This window comes from Rhineura floridana, chromosome 2 (assembly GCF_030035675.1).
Source record: "Rhineura floridana isolate rRhiFlo1 chromosome 2, rRhiFlo1.hap2, whole genome shotgun sequence".
Classification (NCBI taxonomy): Eukaryota; Metazoa; Chordata; class Lepidosauria; order Squamata; family Rhineuridae; genus Rhineura; species Rhineura floridana.
The window spans coordinates 55,912,898-55,932,609 of NC_084481.1; the positions used below are offsets into that span (position 1 = coordinate 55,912,898).

A 19,712-nucleotide genomic window follows, 5' to 3' on the forward strand; every position below is an offset into this window, starting at 1 on the left:
AAACATTTCCATAAATCAAGACCGGGAGTTAGAAGTCAGAATGTCTCCAGTCTAAATCTCATGTGAGCCACACACTCATTAGATGGCCTTATGCAAGTCACTATGCTTTTAACCTCATGTCATGGTCCCCAACCTGGCCTCCTGTGCTGCCCCAAACAAGATGTGAAGGAAGACAAGATACCAGCTGTCCCACTCCAGAACAAACTTTCAGCATTCCCTCCTCTGTCCTCCCTGCCTTAGAACATGGCCCTTCCACCTCCTGACTCCAGAGGATGTCCCCAGTAACGTCCCCAGCCCCTTTGCCTTCTAAAGCCAGCTGCAAAAAAGGACAAAGGTCATTTTAAAAAGCACCCCTCTAGAATTTGTATTCTAAAAAAGTGATGCTTCCACAATTGCAGTGGCAAAATATTCACTTCCACAATCAAGAAAAAAGCCTGTCACACATAATTAAGGGGAAAGCATATTAAAATTCATTCCCAGTGACACAGATTAAACAACCACTCTAAAAGGAGCAATTTCAGAACAAACGTCAAGTGACTTACTTGTAAACAGGAAGCATGATAGGCAGAGGAGCAGATAAATGAGGTGCAATTTCAAGCAGGTTGGCACGTTCATAGAGGGCTTCTTTCACCATTCTGTACTAAAAAACACCAAAGAATCCATTATCAGTTAAGTTGCTGGAGAGCACATTTCCACCGCCATTTTGTGTATGCTTGCACAGATATCTTAGCTCAAAAGGCTGCATTTAATCTAGGAAGGGGAGCTAGTAAGGATCTAGTAAACTGGAACAAAGTCATCTATATAAGTGTCCTGCCAAAACTTTCTACTGTAACGGACAAAGGAGTGCCCATACCAAGGGTGGGACACTTCCAGCATGTAAATCAAATGCTAATGCTGCAGTTGCGGCTCGTCAGCCTCAGGATCATCACATTAGTTTATGAATGGCTTTCCTCAAAGTGATTTAATAATAAAAACCCATCAAGGGTGGGATATACATCTAATAAATCATCATCATCCCACAGAGCTCTCCGCAGTCCACTCCCATCTCTAGCCTTGTTCTGCACCCCCGTCAGATGCTTCAGTCTGGCTGGAATGTGTCCCTGGAACTGTGATCAGGCCCAGCGCTAGCAGGCAGCCAGGTGGGGCACGGGCTGAGGGGCCCTGGCCGCTCCCAGGGAACCCCTGCCTAGATCTACAGGCTGGGGCAGGGAGGGTGGAGATCTACAATCCATGACAGTGTCAGGGCAAAGAGTGGGGAGGGAGAGGGAGAGGGAGAACAGATATACAGTAGAGTCCCATCATTGCATAACAGTACATATCCTTCAAAGATCCTAAAGCCTAGTGTCCTCCTATTGTTAAGAAGAAATGAGACAAGAGACCTTCTTTGATACACCTGGAAATCACCTTCTAGGACCACCCCATTCTTTCATAACCTTTGTTTTTAAGATTATAATTTGCTTGATCCAAAGAATCCAGTGAGATTACTGGAGATGACTCTACAACAGGGATCACCAACCGTTTTTGGACCAGCGGGCACATTTTGGATTTTGAGAGAGTACTGTACGCAGCAGTCACAAAATGGCTGCCATGGGATAACACAACATGGCTGTTGTGGGAGCATGGCATACCACAAAATTAGAGAATAGTACAGTCATGGTGTTTTCCCCCAATGCCAACCCTAAACCAAAGTCTAGGCTGCCATCCTGCATCCATCTACCTGTGAGGAAGCCCCATCAAATGGAAAGAGTACATTTCTTCTGATTAATGCTTATAAGTGTATTGTAAGTTAACCACTACAGTGAATTCTTAATTAGTGCCTGGTCTTTAGCTCCTGGACAACAGGAGACATGCCTAAGCCTCTTTGCAAAGTTTCACATTTGCCTTGGGGGGAGGGATGTAATATCCATCCACACTGAGTGTGTACGAGTATTTGCTGAAAATAACTTCTAGGGACTACCTGATTTCAGAAGACCCAACAAAGGAAAGGTATATTCTGGTTGCTGAGGGTGGGGGGAGGCAGGACAACTACGGAGATTCCAAGGATTAGAAAATAAGACAGAAGCTGGAAAAGTGCACTAGACAGGAGGGGGAAGCCGCAGCTTTTTAGGGCTCCAGTTATTCCTATTGCCTGATGTCCACAAAACGCACTTATCAATCACAGCTCTGACTTCACTCATTGGCTAAAAACACTGAAAAGTGAGAGCAGCAGCTGCTCCGAGACTGGCTCATTTCACAGAAATTACTTAGAAGGGTACCTGCACATTTTGCTTCATAGCTTTCTTTCTAGGAGGGCTAGAGACCGTCTGGGGTCCCTGCCCATGGGCATCAATGAAGGTCTTCGCAGGTACCATGTGACTCCCTGGTGACCCCTGCTGTACAAGGTCACACAAGCTGTGGGATTTCAGAAGCTGCCTTGCTTGCACAAGACACTCCAGCTGATCAGTTTGGAATTCCAGCTGGCTGCTCACTCTTGCACATCTAACCCCCAAATTCAAGGCAATTCCAGAGAAGTCTCTTACTTTGACAAATATAACCTAACCTAGTTTGGAACTCCAGCTATGAGTGCTCTTGTTCTGCACTTCCACTTCAGTGGTCTTCATCCAGTAAAGCCTTGCCACTGCCAAAGAAAGTAACTTTTTACTTTATTTTTGGATTTCACCTGATACCTGTGCCCACTTCCTGTGTTTTAGACAGAATGTATAAATGGAAAATTATATAATTCTCCCTCTATTTCTACTTTTCTATTTCTACTGCCAACGTCATCCTTCCCCCTCCCACTGCAGGCTAAAGAATCACTCCACAGCCTTCCCAAAAGAAAGCTACATCACTTCTTTTCTCTCTTCCACCTCTCCCCCTCCCTCCCTTTTCCGAGACAGTCTTCCCCGTTGATTATTAATTGCTGTTATACTTTTTCAATAAAACCTCATTTTTGGAAAAGCTCTGCTCTTCCTACTCTGTTGCTCCCCAAGTACTTTATTACAAGGGCCCTCCACCATCCAGATTAAGACCCAAAGTTCTGCAAGCTGTGCTCCTGAGGATTTCAGCAAATGTGCTAGTTTCTGGGCTAACTCTACTGGACAGGCAGCAGCCTGACCTCTAGCAGAATAAAGCAAGGTTCATAATTTGAAGCAGTTCCCCAGCACATTTTTATTTATTTTATTTCTAGGATTTTTTCTGTCTTTCTCCATGCGGTTCCAAGATGAATTACAACATAATCATACATTTAAGCTAAATTCCCCCAAGTTGTTTGCTTCCCAGAAGAGCTTATTCCCTGAACACAGAGAAGTGGTTTGCAGATGTGTTCAGAGATTTCCTGACTAACCAAGCATGTTAACAGCAATGATTCAGCAAACCAAAACTACATTTGTTTGGAGTGTCTCTTTACATTCTAGCATCTTGTGGAACTCATAATACATTACATTTAGAATATCTGAAACAATGTTAGGAAACTCTTTCTCTTTGGGTTGAAATAAGCAACCTACATTATCCAAGGGTTTCCAGTTACCTTAACAAGCCAGCCAGCAACAGTTCTCATTAAGATCGCTACATGATGTCAAGGGTTTTAAAACACTGGATTGCATTCAAGAAATCCTACTCAGAGCAGATCCACTGAAATGAATGAACTTGTTAGTCATGTCTCAACTTCAATGGGTCTACTCTGAGTAGGATTAGGATTGGATACTGCCTATTATTGGCACTCAAAAGGAAATGCCTTTTACTTTCTGTGCTTGAAAGCATCTAGCTCAAACAAATCACTGATGCTTTGATTAAAATGAAAAAATTGGGTCGTAATCTACTTGTAGGCATGTAACAACAACATTTTGGCAGGCAAGCACAGTATGCATACTTGTTGAGAGTTTGAGGCCTGTTTGTGCCCATATTACACCATTGACCTTTGGCCCTACCATGTATATCAAAAGATAGGAGCCACTTGACTCTTCAGAAACAAGCCTGGGGGATGAAGCAATCTGACCTCCTCACAGATGGTCAGGTTCTATAAATAAAGTTGGCATCATTGAGTATCAGCAACTTCACAGATATGGAGCATATGCACTCAGATGGTAGGTGCATGCCAACTGGAGTCAGATGGGGAATCCGAGAATAACTGGGCTTCCCAAGACATCCTCTCAAGAGGCAAACCGGCAGCAAAATACACGTGTGGATTCATTTCTTCACAGGTAAAACCAAACAGACTTTTTTTTTTTTTTACAATTTGGTAGGACCACAAGTGCCAAAACAGTTGTTTCAGACTGCTGGCTGGTCATCCCTGGCATGAATGATGAAAGTATATTCATGAGCAGCACAAAATGTGCAGTCAGCTGGCTTCCTATTTGTGGATAGGACATCCACCAAAGAACTGAGAGATTTCAGCTAACAGTTCCATTACCTTGTGCCTGAACTATTCAATACCTTGCTCTTTATAGACACATACCCCAGTGGCAAGTACCATTGGACTTGGTGGTGGGCTGGATGAGGACCAATAAACTGAGTCTAAATCCTAGCAAGACAGAGGTGCTGTGGGTTGGTGGTTCCCAAGTTTGGATAATTCGTCAGGTGCCTGCTTTGGATGGGGTCATACTCCCTCTGAAAGAGCAGGTTCACAGCAGGTGCTCCTGGATCCATCTATGTTGCTAGAGGCCCAGGTGACCTCAGCAGTTAGGAGTGCCTTTTACCAGCTTTGGCTGGTAAGACAGCTGTGCCCATTTTTGGACCGGGATAGCCTGACTGCTGTTGTCCATGCACTGGTAAGCTCCAGGCTGGATTACTGTAACACGCTATATGTGGGGGTGTCCTCGACGTTGGTCTGGAAGCTGCAGCTAGTGCAAAATACAGCAGTGTGACTGCTCACTGGGTCAGGGTATCGCCAACATGTTACCCTGCCGCTGAGAGAATTGCACTGGCTACCTATTAGCTACCGGGCAAAGTTCAAGGTTCTGGTTTTGGTGTACAAAGCCCTATACAGCTTGGGACCAGGGCATCTGAAAGATTGTCTTACCCCTTATATACCCAGTTGATCACTGTGCTCTGCAGGTGAGGGCCTCCTGCAGATACCATCTTAACAGGAGGTCCGTTCCCCACAACATAGGAAGCAGACCTTTAGTGTAGTGGCACCTACCCTTTAGAACTCCCTCCCCTTTGATATTAGACAGGTGCCATCTCTGCTATCTTTTCAGCACCTACTGAGTTTTTAAAGATGTTTTTAAAACTTTTTTAAAAAAAATGTTTTAAAAAGGTGTTTTGTTTTAAAATATTTTAAAGTCTATTTTTATGATGTTTTAGAGTGTTTTTAGCGCTTTTGTTTGCCGCCCTGCGCTCCTACTGGGAGGAAGGGGGATATAAATAAATTAAATAAGTTAAATAAGTACTAGTCATGAAATTACAGCGCCTATCAATCCCTCAGTCATCACAGTCAGCTGTATGGATGGGTGAGGAACCATGCAGAATAGAGCCCACTACATACATAGGTTGCAGGGGATCAAATGTACTGCATATCATTTGATTCATCCCACCAAATAAATGTACTACATCTATGACCTAATTGTGGAAACTAAAAACTTGTATCTGTCCTCTTGGGAATCTACCAATGTGTAGTAATAAAAGGAGGAATTTTTAAAAAAATCTTCAAAGTAAAAACCACTCAGGAGGCACCCTGCTTCTGCTTTCAACTTTCCTGAGGTTACAGGAACTCTCTGGCTTCCCAAGTAAATGCCTGATCTGTGAATGAATGAATGAATGAATTTTATTTACAGTCCATGACCAGTACAAAACATCAAACATTAATTAAAACTAGTTAAAAGTCATACATTAGTCAACTGGAATTAGGGCTGTATGAACATTTGAGCTAGTAAGTGTTCTGCGTATGATAATTGCAGTGACACAGAACCTTGCAACAGAGTGAGTAATTTCTGGATACTGGTCCAATGAAAGGTAACTGGTATAGTATGAAAGGTCCCGGCCTGGGATCAATTGGGTAATTGAAGTAATATTTGATGAACGTATATCATGATAAAATGGGCAAGATAGAAGCACATGGGATGCCGTTTCAACTTCTCCCATCCCGCATGGGCATAGCCGCTCTTGTCGAGGGATTCTACGATATCTACCCTTGAGGAGAGCTGATGGAAGCACATCAAATCTCACCAATGTGAATGCTTTTCTATGTCTAGCGCTGGAAAGATTAGTGAAATATTGCGCAGGTACAAAACCCTTGGAGAAGGAGGTAACATCAAGCCTGGATGCTGCCAATGCTAAGAGGGTTTGAAGCTCCATATCCAGTATATGTTGGGAAATAACTGATAACGCTCTAGAAAATCCCATCGTAGCAATGGCCGGGAGCAAGAAACCAAGAGTTGCAAATTTCCTGATCATAGACTTGTGCCAGTTAGATTGATATGAGTCAATCAGTACCAAGGGGGCCAATCCGACAGGAAGAAACTGTAGCTTTAGCCAGAGCTTCACTTTAAGTCTCCAAATGCGGGCCTCAATTGTAGGAAGACCAGCTTCCAGTCTCAGGATGTTATTAGAGACACATGGCGGTGTTCCAAAAACAGACCTCAAAAATCGGGTTTGTACAGGTTCCAGGGAGACAGGTTTAGAAAAGACAATCACCTGAGAGCCAGTTGGGAAAGGACCTTCGCAACGAAGACCTGTATGACCTGATCTGTGAGAACCAAAATGCACAGCTCTTCCAGGACTGTACTGCTTCAGAACGCAGAAGGTGAACAACTTCTGAGATCATATAAAACTGTCCAAAAAAAGCTTGCATGCAGAAATGTACTCTGATGGGGACAAGATTCATCAGCCCCAGGGATAGAAGATACCCATTTTGAATGTGCTGTGAACTGGGGGCAGGGGTGAATTTTACTATACATAATTTTAAAGGTTTGTTGCTGGGGTTTGAAAAAAAATATTTTTTAAAAAAATCTCTCTTACATGCTCACCCCCCACCCTGAAGTTTCTCAATTTGCCTTCAGGTTCCAATTACGAGACATCGTAAGCGCTACAAAAATGCATTTTTTAAAATGCATGCTCTAGTTTCTGAATATTTTAGGGAAAACAGTACCACTTAGATTGATCATAAATTAGGTATTAACCACTGCCATTTCTTTCTGAATCCACTCTGCACTGCATACAGAATGCTTTGCTCAATGTCTGTAACAAGCAACAGAAGCATATGTATTCAAAACCACAAGTATATTAAAAACCATAAATGTGAGAACAAATTTAATTAGAATAGGAGAAGGGAGTTCAGTTAGACAGGTCTTTGCTTTACAGCTACCACCATAAAACAATTACCTGGTCAAAATCCAACTTCATGATGGCCTTCTGAAGATATCTCACTCCGCCATGGATCAATTTAGTGCTTCTGCTGCTGGCCCCCGATGAGAAATCATCTCTTTCTACAAGGGCTGTTTTTAGGCCTGCGTAACCAGAAAACCAAATTAACTTCTTAAATTACACAATTTGTATGTAATTCATTAAAGACCCTTCTCTAGGGTACAGACAATCGCAAGAAAAATTACTCTGAAGATGGACAAATTTGTATTCAAAGTGCATGGTGCCATCTCTTTGGCAAGAGAAGCTGCTTCTTTGGGAAAATTTTGGGGGGGGGGAAATGTGATACACGAAAATAAGTGCTACGTTAGTACTTAAAAATAAGCATAAAATTAGCTGGAAAACAATGTATGAAGAGCACCTAGGATACTATAAACAAACCAAAACCTGTTTTCTTCTTTTTTCCTTGATACACAAAAATAGTGAAACACTTTATAAGCACAATGCTAAGGGCTATAGACACTGACCTAGTAGTATGTTCCATTGAACTCAATGGGACATATTTCTCAGCAGGTAGGTACAGGGCTGCACTCTAAATGAGGTTAAAGTTGGAATGTGCAGGTCAATTCAACCAGGGTCCCAGTTTATCATTATGCTCACATACATTATGCTCACACTAACTGGAAGGGTAGCTACCTTTAATTAGCTGAATCACTAATCAGCTTAAGCTTTAGTTGATTAATTGGCAAGTGCAAATTTTAAGATCAGCAGGGTATCAAAATTAAGGACACCATTATCTGTTTGCTTTCAGGCTGCTTTGATTCTTTGCTTTACTGCAAGAAGGAATGGAAATGACAGGATTAAAAGATGGCCTTTTCTTTTAACAATGAGTGATTATTAAATACAAGTAAACAAAAAATAAACTCTTTATTCAATATATCAAAAAGGCACCTATTTTAGGGTTTCAGTAACATGAAAGATGTTATTTACATTTTTATCATTTAAAAGGCAACAAATTAATCAATAAAAATTGCTGGGAGGAAGGGCGGGATATAAATCAAATAATAAATAAATAAATAAATAATCCTCCACTATTTGACAGTTATTTAACACAGAGATTAGTTATCCTGCAATATACCTTAGCCACTTTTTGTATACACAATACGAGTAGAAAAAAAGAAAATAAGGTGACAACAACAGAGTTATTCTCGTTCCTTTTTTCTGTACACACATGGAGAATGGAGTGAGAGATTAATCCTATATATTTGAGCTCAGAGGTGTGCTGACTTCAGACTTCTGTAGTTTCCTTCTCTTTTTTCACTCTTTCAGTAATCCAGCAATATGTGAAAAACATATAGAACAAAAGTATTATCTATACTAGACTTGTGTCTTTGTTTCTGCCAAGCGATCCTGACTACACACTCTTGCTTAAGAACCCAACACAGCAATCCAAATGCTGGGGAACTGGCAGAAGGGGGGTTGGTGGAAAGCCCCACGGAATCCTCTTCCCGCTCAGGAGCCACCAGCCCGACTGAACAGGGGCTCCATCAGCAGCCGTGCGCACGAGCTGGCTGGAAAGCGCCAGCTCCCACTAACAGGCCTCCCAGGGAGTAAGCATTCCCTGTAGGCCACAATGGAAATGCTTTTACTGCCCCAGCCTCAGAGTTTCTGGGTGGATTGGAACCCAGGCCCCAAATGCAAGGAGGATCTCGGGCAAGTCCCCACCTTCGCTATGCCCCATTTTCAAGGCTTCCACTGGCTTCCCTCTGTCCTCCAGGCTGGCTGTCCCCAGCAGCAGGCTCCTGGTGGTGCTGCAGATTAGGTGCAGCAGAGGGTTGCTGCTGGCAAAGGCCGGTGGCACTGGGAGCCTGCCAGTGCAGCCAGGGGTCCTCAAGCATCCAACTCTCCCCAGCCCAGAGGAAAGGTTAGTTGAATTGTCCGAATGAAGAAAACAAAAAAGAACACAAACTCTGGCAAAAGAAATGCAAGAAGACAATAAGGGATGCTAAAAAAGAATTTGAGGAGCACATTGCTAAGAACATAAAAACCAACAATAAAAAATTCTATAAATACATTCAAAGCAGGAGACCGTCTAGGGAGACGATTGGACCCTTGGATGATAAGGGAGTCAAAGGTGTACTAAAGAACGATAAGGAGATTGCAGAGAAGCTAAATGAATTCTTTGCATCTGTCTTCACAGTGGAAGATATAGGGCAGATCCCTGAACCTGAACTAACATTTGCAGGAAGGGATTCTGAGCAACTGAGACAAACAGTGGTAACGAGAGAGGAAGTTCTAAGCTTAATGGACAATATAAAAACTGACAAATCACCAGGCCCGGATGGCATCCACCCGAGAGTTCTCAAAGAACTCAAATGTGAAATTGCTGATCTGCTAACTAAAATATGTAACTTGTCCCTTGGATCCTCCTCCATGCCTGAGGACTGGAAAGTGGCAAATGTAACGCCAATCTTCAAAAAGGGATCCAGAGGGGATCCCGGAAATTACAGGCCAGTTAGCTTAACTTCTGTCCCTGGAAAAGTGGTAGAAAGTATTATTAAAGCTAGATTAACTAAGCACATAGAAGAACAAGCCTTGCTGAAGCAGAGCCAGCATGGCTTCTGCAAGGGAAAGTCCTGTCTCAGTAACCTATTAGAATTCTTTGAGAGTGTCAACAAGCATATAGATAGAGGTGATCCAGTGGACATACTGTACTTAGACTTTCAAAAAGCGTTTGACAAGGTACCTCACCAAAGGCTTCTGAGGAAGCTTAGCAGTCATGGAATAAGAGGAGAGGTCCTCCTGTGGATAAGGAATTGGTTAAGAAGCAGAAAGCAGAGAGTAGGAATAAACAGACAGTTCTCCCAATGGAGGGCTGTAGAAAGTGGAGTCCCTCAAGGATCGGTATTGGGACCTGTACTTTTCAACTTGTTCATTAATGACCTAGAATTAAGAGTGAACAGTGAAGTGGCCAAGTTTGCTGACGACACTAAATTGTTCAGGGTTGTTAAAACAAAAAGGGATTGCGAAGAGCTCCAAAAAGATCTCTCCAAACTGAGTGAATGGGCGGAAAAATGGCAAATGCAATTCAATATAAACAAGTGTAAAATTATGCATATTGGAGCAAAAAATCTTAATTTCACATATACGCTCATGGGGTCTGAACTGGCGGTGACCGACCAGGAGAGAGACCTCGGGGTTGTGGTGGACAGCACGATGAAAATGTCGACCCAGTGTGCGGCAGCTGTGAAAAAGGCAAATTCCATGCTAGCAATAATTAGGAAAGGTATTGAAAATAAAACAGCCGATATCATCATGCCGTTGTATAAATCTATGGTGCGGCCGCATTTGGAATACTGTGTACAGTTCTGGTCGCCTCATCTCAGAAAGGATATTATAGAGTTGGAAAAGGTTCAGAAGAGGGCAACCAGAATGATCAAGGGGATGGAGCGACTCCCTTACAAGGAAAGGTTGCAGCATTTGGGGCTTTTTAGTTTAGAGAAAAGGCGGATCAGAGGAGACATGATAGAAGTGTATAAAATTATGCATGGCCTTGAGAAAGTGGATAGAGAAAAGTTCTTCTCCCTCTCTCATAATACTAGAACTCGTGGACATTCAAAGAAGCTGAATGTTGGAAGATTCAGGACAGACAAAAGGAAGTACTTCTTTACTCAGCGCATAGTTAAACTATGGAATTTGCTCCCACAAGATGCAGTAATGGCCACCAGCTTGGATGGCTTTAAAAGAAGATTAGACAAATTCATGGAGGACAGGGCTATCAATGGCTACTAGCTGTGATGGCTGTGCTCTGCCACCCTAGTCAGAGGCAGTATGCTTCTGAAAACCAGTTGCCGGAAGCCTCAGGAGGGGAGAGTGTTCTTGCACTCGGGTCCTGCTTGCGGGCTTCCCCCAGGCACCTGGTTGGCCACTGTGAGAACAGGATGCTGGACTAGATGGGCCACTGGCCTGATCCAGCAGGCTCTTCTTATGTTCTTATGTTCTTAATTGCGCCCTAAGTGTCCTGCTAGATCAGATTAAGGTCAAATATGTTTTCTTTCAAAGAATCTCAACAAACCAGCAGAGGAGACTACATAGTACACGACAAATTAGCCAATGATCCAAGGATAGACTGGAGCCACCTTCTGCCATCCTTGTGCCAGTGTTTATAGAAATAGAACTACTCACCTCATTCCTACTTCTAGAGGAGAACCCAAAGGGCACCGTCACATATAAGCATTCCAGTTATAAGTGATCATCAATAGCAGTTAAGGATTATGAATGAAACTGAAAGGCCCATTTCATGACTTATTGTTAATGATTGGTTTAGTGTTTATTGTATGCCATCCTTAGATCTTAGAGGAAAAGGGTGAATTATAAATATTATTATTATTATTATTATTATTATTATTATTATTATTATTATTATTATTAACAACAACAACAACAACAACAAAATGGACAGGAGACATCTTCTCTGAAAGACAGTTATGGGCGAGACTATTTGGATCAAGACCACCGTACTGGAAGAAGCAGAAATTAAACTGTTTACACGGTGCCATTTCCTCATTTAAATTTCTCCTCCAAAAGTTCATATCATGTGGGGGGAGGGGAGGAAAGAGACATTATACCTGTGCCTTTCCCCCTCCACATCTAATAACAGTGGGAGGGGGAGTTATGATCAGGAAAATGTCATAGCTCTGATCCAATCAGGCCATCCTTTCAACTGATTTAAGCAAAGAAAAATGAAGTCAGAAGATTTGATCATATACTTTGGTCCTAAGAAAATCCCATAGTCACAGAAAAATGTTAAGTGATTCACTGCAACACTGAAACTGACATGCTGCTTCTTCAACAATAGCATGGATTAGCTACAAGTGAAAATGTATATATTCAGAGATAAAAACCCTTTATTTACCTTACCTAAAACAACAGGAGGTGACAGCTGCCATAGTGCCCTTCCCTCTGAGCATCCCAGAGACATCTAACTGGAGACGGGTTATTGGACAAAGTGAACTAGCCCAAAACTCCAACAGGGCAATTCGCTAACTGCTGCCAAGTTGCTGATCTGCTGCCAAGATCAGTTTAACTTATAGGTATATTGTCAACACTCAATACGGTTGACTTAAATAAACACTGAGAAAGATTGCACGCAACTACCACAACACTTCACACCAAACTGTTAACTTAATTCCTTTAAAAAGGGGGGGGGAAGCTGCACCATTAGTAATTGCAGTGTAAAATAAATGGATTATCAGGAGATGAAGATCAGCAGACAAACACAAACTATTACTTGCCTGTTTCATAAAAAGTAGTAATTCACAAAATAAATCCAATTAAGATAAGCACCTAGAGGACTGGCAACAGTCTTCTGGAGGGGGGAAGAAGGGAGGTGGATCATACCAATATAGTAACCTCTTTTATCACAACCTTTTTAAAACTAAAAGGAAGTAGTGAGACTTGCTAGTGTTGCAACCCTTAACAGTCAGTGCTCTCTCGCTGTGGTAGTTTCTCAAAATTATGCAAGAAAGAAACAGAAAGGAGATATGGAAACAAGTACAACAAGATTCTTACAGGGACTGTTGGAGAGCAACGTAACTGTGCATATCCAAGGAGGAAATGCAGATGATCCAACATCCTGATCCTTTCTTTAGCCAGCATTTTGGAGGGCTTTATTATAAGAGTTAGTTACAACCACATTAGCCCCTCTTGGTCTCCCTAAACTTTCATGTCCTCAAAAAAAAATCTAATTATTCCCAGTAACTTTAGAAGATCAGAGCAATTTATTTTTGTCAAATGTGACTGAAGATTAATGGATACAATCAGGAATAATTTAGCAAAAACGTATCAAAACACAGAGAAAGCAGAATTTGTTAAGTGAAGCATCAAACTTAATATGAGAGCAAATCCCGTGAATGAAGAGCAACAATACACAATTCATTAACCAAATGCCTATGATTATTTCACACTTCAGAAAACTACCGATACAATCAAAATATATAGGAAGAAAAGGATAAATACAGATTAGTACAGCGTAGTTTTCTCATCTAGTTCTACCAACATGGCCAGAAATCAACATCCCCAAGCCTAAACACAATGGGAAGCTTGATTTAAAAAAACCCCCACAAACCTTTAAAGTGGCATTCCTGGGGCGGGCGGGAGATTTAAAATTGCCTTCATTTAAGATTAATCTACCACACTATCAGTAATCTTAAATACCACACTTTCAGAGTACCTTAGGGTTTGGGATGTGGTGAAATGTGGACAGATGGCACCAAAAAACACCATCAAGCACTTCTGGCTCATCAGCAGCACCAGCTCTTGTGCATTTCCCTTATAAGCTGCTTAGATGCCCAGCAGCAGGAACAGTAGGAAAAAAAATAAGATCAACTGGGGGGGTAAATCTGAAGGTACAAGGTCTTTCCAGCTATGATGTGCAAGCTCATTCCACACTTCTGTGGGCTGACTGATACAGTCTCACTGCCAGGTTTTTGGAACCGTAAGTCACACCTGAAGGCAAGTAACAGTCACTGTCAGCAGGCTATTAGCAGGTGGCAACTAGAATTTTAATCCTCACTCTTCTTTGGGAAAAAACACGTTAGTGGGTATATTATTGCAACAGGAAATGAGCTCTGGGTTGGGAAATTTCTAGCAAGGGTGGGGAAACTGTGGCCCTCCAGATGTTGGGACTCCCAAATCCCATCAGTCCCAGTTAGCACGGTCGATGATCAGGGATAATTAGAGATGTAGTACAACAACATCTGGAGGACCACAAGTTTCCCATCCCTACTTTATAGCCTAACTTCCTTCCCAGTCTATTATCTTCTCACCCTATAATGGACACTTTGATACATCCTCCATGTTTATAATGTATGGTTGTAGGATTCCAAGTAGTCATGGGCCCATTTTAAGTTTGATCACCGGTGTTTGTGACAGATCCATTTCTTGATCAAAACCAGTATTTCAAAAATGTCCTAGGTTAACTGCAGGCCATCCCATCCCAGGGCTTATACTAGACTGGAAAGACAAGGGGAATTCTGGAAAGAACAGGGGTCTGCTTGTGGAGGTGTGCAGGGAAGAATCCCAGTCATGAAACTTATTCTGCACCCAGATTCTTATTTCCAAGAGTCCCACATCCTGTGACAATAACACTCACTCTTGAAAACAGATTTTGTTGGATGGCTTTAGCTACCTTTAAAATGCTTATTCAGATCTCAAGGAGAAAGAAATGCCCACACTTGTCACAGCTGACCTCTATTTCCAGGACTCACCTCTTGTAACAGCATCTAAAGCACAACCACTTCCTGTAGCACCTCCACCTATGATAAGAATGTCAAATTCACAGGTGTCTCGCAGGGCCTGGAGCTGACTTTCTCTGGAGGGAAGGGTGCTGTGCATATGTAAGGGCTTACATTCCGAAGCTTCAACAGATGCTAGATTACCCTGCAAAGATAAGAAGTAAAATAGTCATGAGGGACTTGGAATAGCACAGTGCTGAGTTTCTAAACTGTGAAGTTTCTGGTCTAAAACCCTTGTCTAACACAAACTCATTAGGTGAATTTAAGCAATCTACTGAGCCTCAGCCTCCTGTCAGCAATGTGGGTACAACTTCACTGGCCTACATACAGGGCTGTTGTAATGCAAGTGCTTTGCACGCTGAAAAAGCACTATATAAAATGCCAAATAATAATAACCTGAACTAACTGAAATATTTTGCCAAGTCCTAGAAAGAAGCTGCGGCGGGGGGGGGGGAGTTAGACTGCTGGTCAGATTATTATCAGTTAGTAACGTCTGTACAGGAGAGCAACAGTGAGCCAATTCATACTTCTTAGCTGCTATTAAAAAGTAACCTAGTTTAGATGGCAAAATATACATGTGATACTGCCAATTGGATTGGTGCCTGCTTGCTTTAATGGCCAGGCTTCCCAGCAATACAGACAGAAGGAACAAGGATGAGTGACCCTTCCCTGACCATTCATTTCATTTTTATTGCAGGGAAATCCAGCCATTTAAAAACATAAATGCACCTTTCACAATCAGCAATACTGTACATTTACTTTGCTATGAAATCTGCTCTCAAATCACAAAATTCATCTGATTTACTGACTGATGGAGGGGCATGACATAGATCTTAAAGCCCACAACAGTGAAGAAATATTTGAAGCAGCCTTAAACTGTGCTATGAGAGCCAGTGTGGCACAGTGGTTAGAGTGTTGGACTACGACCTGGGAGACCAGGGTTCAAATCCCCACACAGCCATGAAGCTCACTGGGTGACCTTGGGCCAGTCACTGCCTCTGAGCCTCAAAGGAAGGCAAAGGTAAACCCCCTCTGAATACCATTTACCATGAAAACCCTATTCATAGGGTCAACATAAGTCGGGATCGACTTGAAGGCAGTCCATTTCCATTTTAAGCTGCGCTACAGAAAGAACATTAGTCTTTAAGAAATACTGCTTATATAGATACAAAACTAAACAAGTTGCTGCTGATTCACAGGAGGTCACCAGTCCAAAGAATTGAATTTCACAAGCAGTGAGGACTTTGAGCATACAGAGACACTGTTCCACACATACAAACCCACAATGGGTCTTCTTGTGTGGGAGGGGAAATTGGCTACACACACATGTACATGTAAACCTAGGTAGACAACTATTTCACATTAGCATTAACAGGGAAACTAGTACAGACTGGGGCAGATAGCTGGCTACAACAGCAGTCAGCTGGAAATGGTCATTTGTTCCTAGATCCTGATACACCCCCCCATCAAATAATGATAATATTTAGCAGTCACACAAAGTTCCCTTTTGCACATGGGTATCACTGATTTAAACCTAATGTCATTGGATTGACTGAATATTTATAAACTGATATGAATAGTCTACCCTTTCCCAACCAGTGTGCCTCCAGATGTTGTTGGACCACAACTCCCATCAGCCTCAGCTAGCATTGCCAATGGTCAGGAAAGACGGGAGTTGTAGTCCAACAACATCTGGAGGCACACTGGTTGGGAAAGACTGGAATAGTCATACTGCTCATATTTCAATCCTGAACAAGAAAAATTAGTTGAAATTGACAAAATTTGAATTTGAGTAGACTTATATAGGATTGCACTGTGAGCCATGAAAGACGTTCCTGGCTCAAACAGCCACAAATTCACTAGGGTCCCAAGCACTAAAAACATTTTAAAACATCATAAAAACAGACTTTAAAATACATTAAAACAAAATATCTTTAAAAACATTTTTAAAACGCTTTCAAGACATCTTAAAAAAGGTTAAAAACATATTGTTTAAGAAAACAGATTTAAAAACATATTAAAAAGCAATTCCATCACAGACGTAGACTGTGCAGTATTATATCACCTTAAATAGTCATGCGTTAACAGTCAAGTCTCTTCCCAGGGAACTCTGAGTATTCTAGTTCTGTGAAGGGAATCGGGGGTCTCCTAACAACTCCCATCATGCTTAAACTACAGTTCCCAGGATTCTTTGGGAGAAGCCATGCCTGTTTAAAGCTCTATAATATTGCTTTAAATGTATGGTGCAGATGGAGCCTAGGTGTCTTTAGGCAAACAACTCTCTCTTGGCACCTGCCCACCACACAACTACAACAGCAGAGGCAAACAATATTAACCAATCTTACTGGTTTGTTGCAAGGACTAGTAGAACAGCATGTGCAATTTGCCTTGAGTAGTCTAAAGTACTATCAGGCCCAGCACCAGTAGGCAGTCAGGTTGGATCCTGGCCAAGGGCACCTGCAGCCCAGAAGAGCCCCTGAAGGGCCCCTCCTTAGGCTTGGAGGGTGGAGTTCCTGCTCCACAATCCACACCAGCATCAAGTTGCAGGACCCAGCAACCTGATGCTGCCATGAATCACAGAGCGGGAGCTTCCAGGGAACACACACACGCACTACAGGTAGCATGGGCTTAAATAAACCCACTCGCCTCACTGCCTTACTTACCTCCTGCATCAGCATTTCAGTGTGCACGACCCATGCGCTGTGCATGCATGCTTCCCATCACCCAAGATGACAGGGGCATTCCTAAGGGGTTGAACTATGTAAGCCCTGTGCCACATGTATCGGGAGGGGGTACTGAGGGGTATGATGCTGCGGGCCTGGGGCAGGTGCCGGACCTGAGCACTATGTATTTTTATGATAAAGTGACCAATATGACTACTCGGTGCTTGCATGTACCCAAGTCTTTTTCCAAAGCTTAATGAAAGGCCTGCTCTAAATTTCTCTAAATTTGAGTTAACCAAAAAAACCCAACCCTTAACATTGGTAATGTATTGCATTACATGTTGTAATCCACCCCTGATGCTTATTATATTAATTACTTATATGCAATTATTCAGAGTGTTATTTAAAATGCAAGTCCACCAAGTATAACATGTTTGCTGCTCTGTCTTGTATCCCAAGCCTTATCTTGATTCCCCATCCCCTTTCACTCACACACATACACCACCACCCCCACTATCAGAAAGCCCATTTACAACTGAATGGAATATCAGGATTTCCACGCCATGGTTTGAAGGGGACTAGTCATCTTTTTCTAGCCAAATACAGTACTTGGCTTTTCTAGCCAAGTACAGAAACAAACACCTTGGCGGAATTTGCACATATAATTTGTAATGGTAGGACTTTAGACAATAAATTGTATTTTTATTAATAAATTTTGTTGCTCACAGAGTTTACTAATACTCTTTTCCACTAAAAAAGTACCCATGCTGATGTATAATATACACATTAAAAATATACAATTTCTAAAACAATAAAAAACCATGAAAATCACCTTATCATTTTTCAGCATTTGGTGGACACCAAACTTTAATGGGTGGAAACAGTGCTTTTCTGCAAATATGTGTGTGTAGATATATATATATTTCTGCAATGTGCCAGGTCAACCCTTAAAATATCTTGGTATATGGATATCAAAATCATACATGCTGCTTATCATTTATGTAAACAAATTAGCATTTCTTTTCTTTTCAAGAACTTATCTTGAATCCTTTACAATTTTCCGGTCCCACTTGCCAAGTTCTCACTGTTTTCAGGGGAAAAAACATAACCATCTCTTTTACAAAAAAAAAAAGTGTGATCCTCGAGAATCTGTTGGTCATATCCTATATTTTCACCACTTCCCATACTCTATTTATCTTGTACTGGTGTTATATTACATCAAACCCTATGGGATTATTTGAATTCCATTTTGCCACGTTCTTCCACAGTGATATAATAGGAAGGCATAAAACTATTAAAATGTGTTCTGCAATGTATTTTCATAAAGCTGACTTCGTGTTTGGAAGGTACAGCACTGATGGCTGTATGCCAAGCCACAGACATGAGTAACTCCTGAAAAGTCACGTCTGCATTTTCGACTGTGTATACTGAATATGATACCTTGATATTTTCTATTTGTATGGAAGATGATATTAAAAGACAGACATGGGAGACAGGTGGCAAACCACATGCACATTTCAGCAGCCTTAAAAGCAATTTATCCACCAAGCTTTAACTCACACCAGCAATATTAGTGATATTTTGCTGTTACCATATTCACATACAGTAGGGCCCCTCTTATACGGCAGGATAGGGACCAGACCCCCGCCGTAAAGCGGAAATCGCTGTAAAGCGGAACCCATAGACTATAATGGGGCCGTCGCGCGGAAATGTCACAAAACGTCGCAAAAGAGCAAAAATCGGCTTTAAAATGGAAAACAAAAGCCGCCGCATTAGCGGAACGCCGGGAAGCGAAGTACCAGGAAGCGGGGCCTTACTGTATCCAAATTCCTATTCCCTTCTTCTAGCTGTGATGAAGAACAGATGATAGAAGTCAGAGTGGGTATGCAATACAGTACTTACATGGGATTTAGTCTCAATGAATGTAATGACTTACTTCTCAGTAGACATGCCTACAACTATGTTGTGGAGCACCTATCAACATCATCAGGACATGGAAGATGTTCCTACATATTCCTATGAACTGCAGCAGCAACACCTAGGAAAGGTACTGGGAGTCCCCCCTACTTCTATTAGTAACATATCATAATAAATGCAACATTTTCCTTTACACACACTACAATTATGCCCTAACACTGAAAAATGATTCAAAGAGTGGTTTAGATACTATTACATACTCCATGTTGGATGTTATCCACAGATGTGGTTGTGGTGGCGGCATGGAGAAAGTAATGGAATGATTGTGGAAACTCCAGTCTTGCAGCAAAGATATGTATGAATGCAAGGGCTCATTTTTTTGCCCACCATGCTCATAACAACCGCCATACGGAAATGACATCAGGTCAACATGGTAGCTTTGGCTCAAAACATTAGGGATTGTATTCAGCTAAGTGCTACTCAGAACAGACCCACTGAAACTAAAACCTAAATTACACTGCAATCCAATACACATTTATCTGGGTGTAGATCCCATTGAACC

General features: G+C 41.9%; 1 protein-coding gene across 7 annotated transcripts in view; it reads right to left on the reverse strand.

The window, feature by feature from the left end:
- The window catches only part of GPD2 (glycerol-3-phosphate dehydrogenase 2), a 131,656-nt gene that overhangs the window by 78,875 nt on the left and 33,069 nt on the right, over nt 1-19,712 (reverse strand). For all 7 annotated transcript variants that reach the window (XM_061608753.1, XM_061608754.1, XM_061608755.1 and 4 more), the window contains 3 exons: nt 14,544-14,715; nt 7,297-7,421; nt 543-640 (listed from right to left, as the gene is read on the reverse strand). In XM_061608753.1, the coding sequence (XP_061464737.1) occupies nt 543-640; nt 7,297-7,421; nt 14,544-14,715 (395 nt within the window). The remainder of the gene's footprint in view (nt 1-542; nt 641-7,296; nt 7,422-14,543; nt 14,716-19,712) is intronic.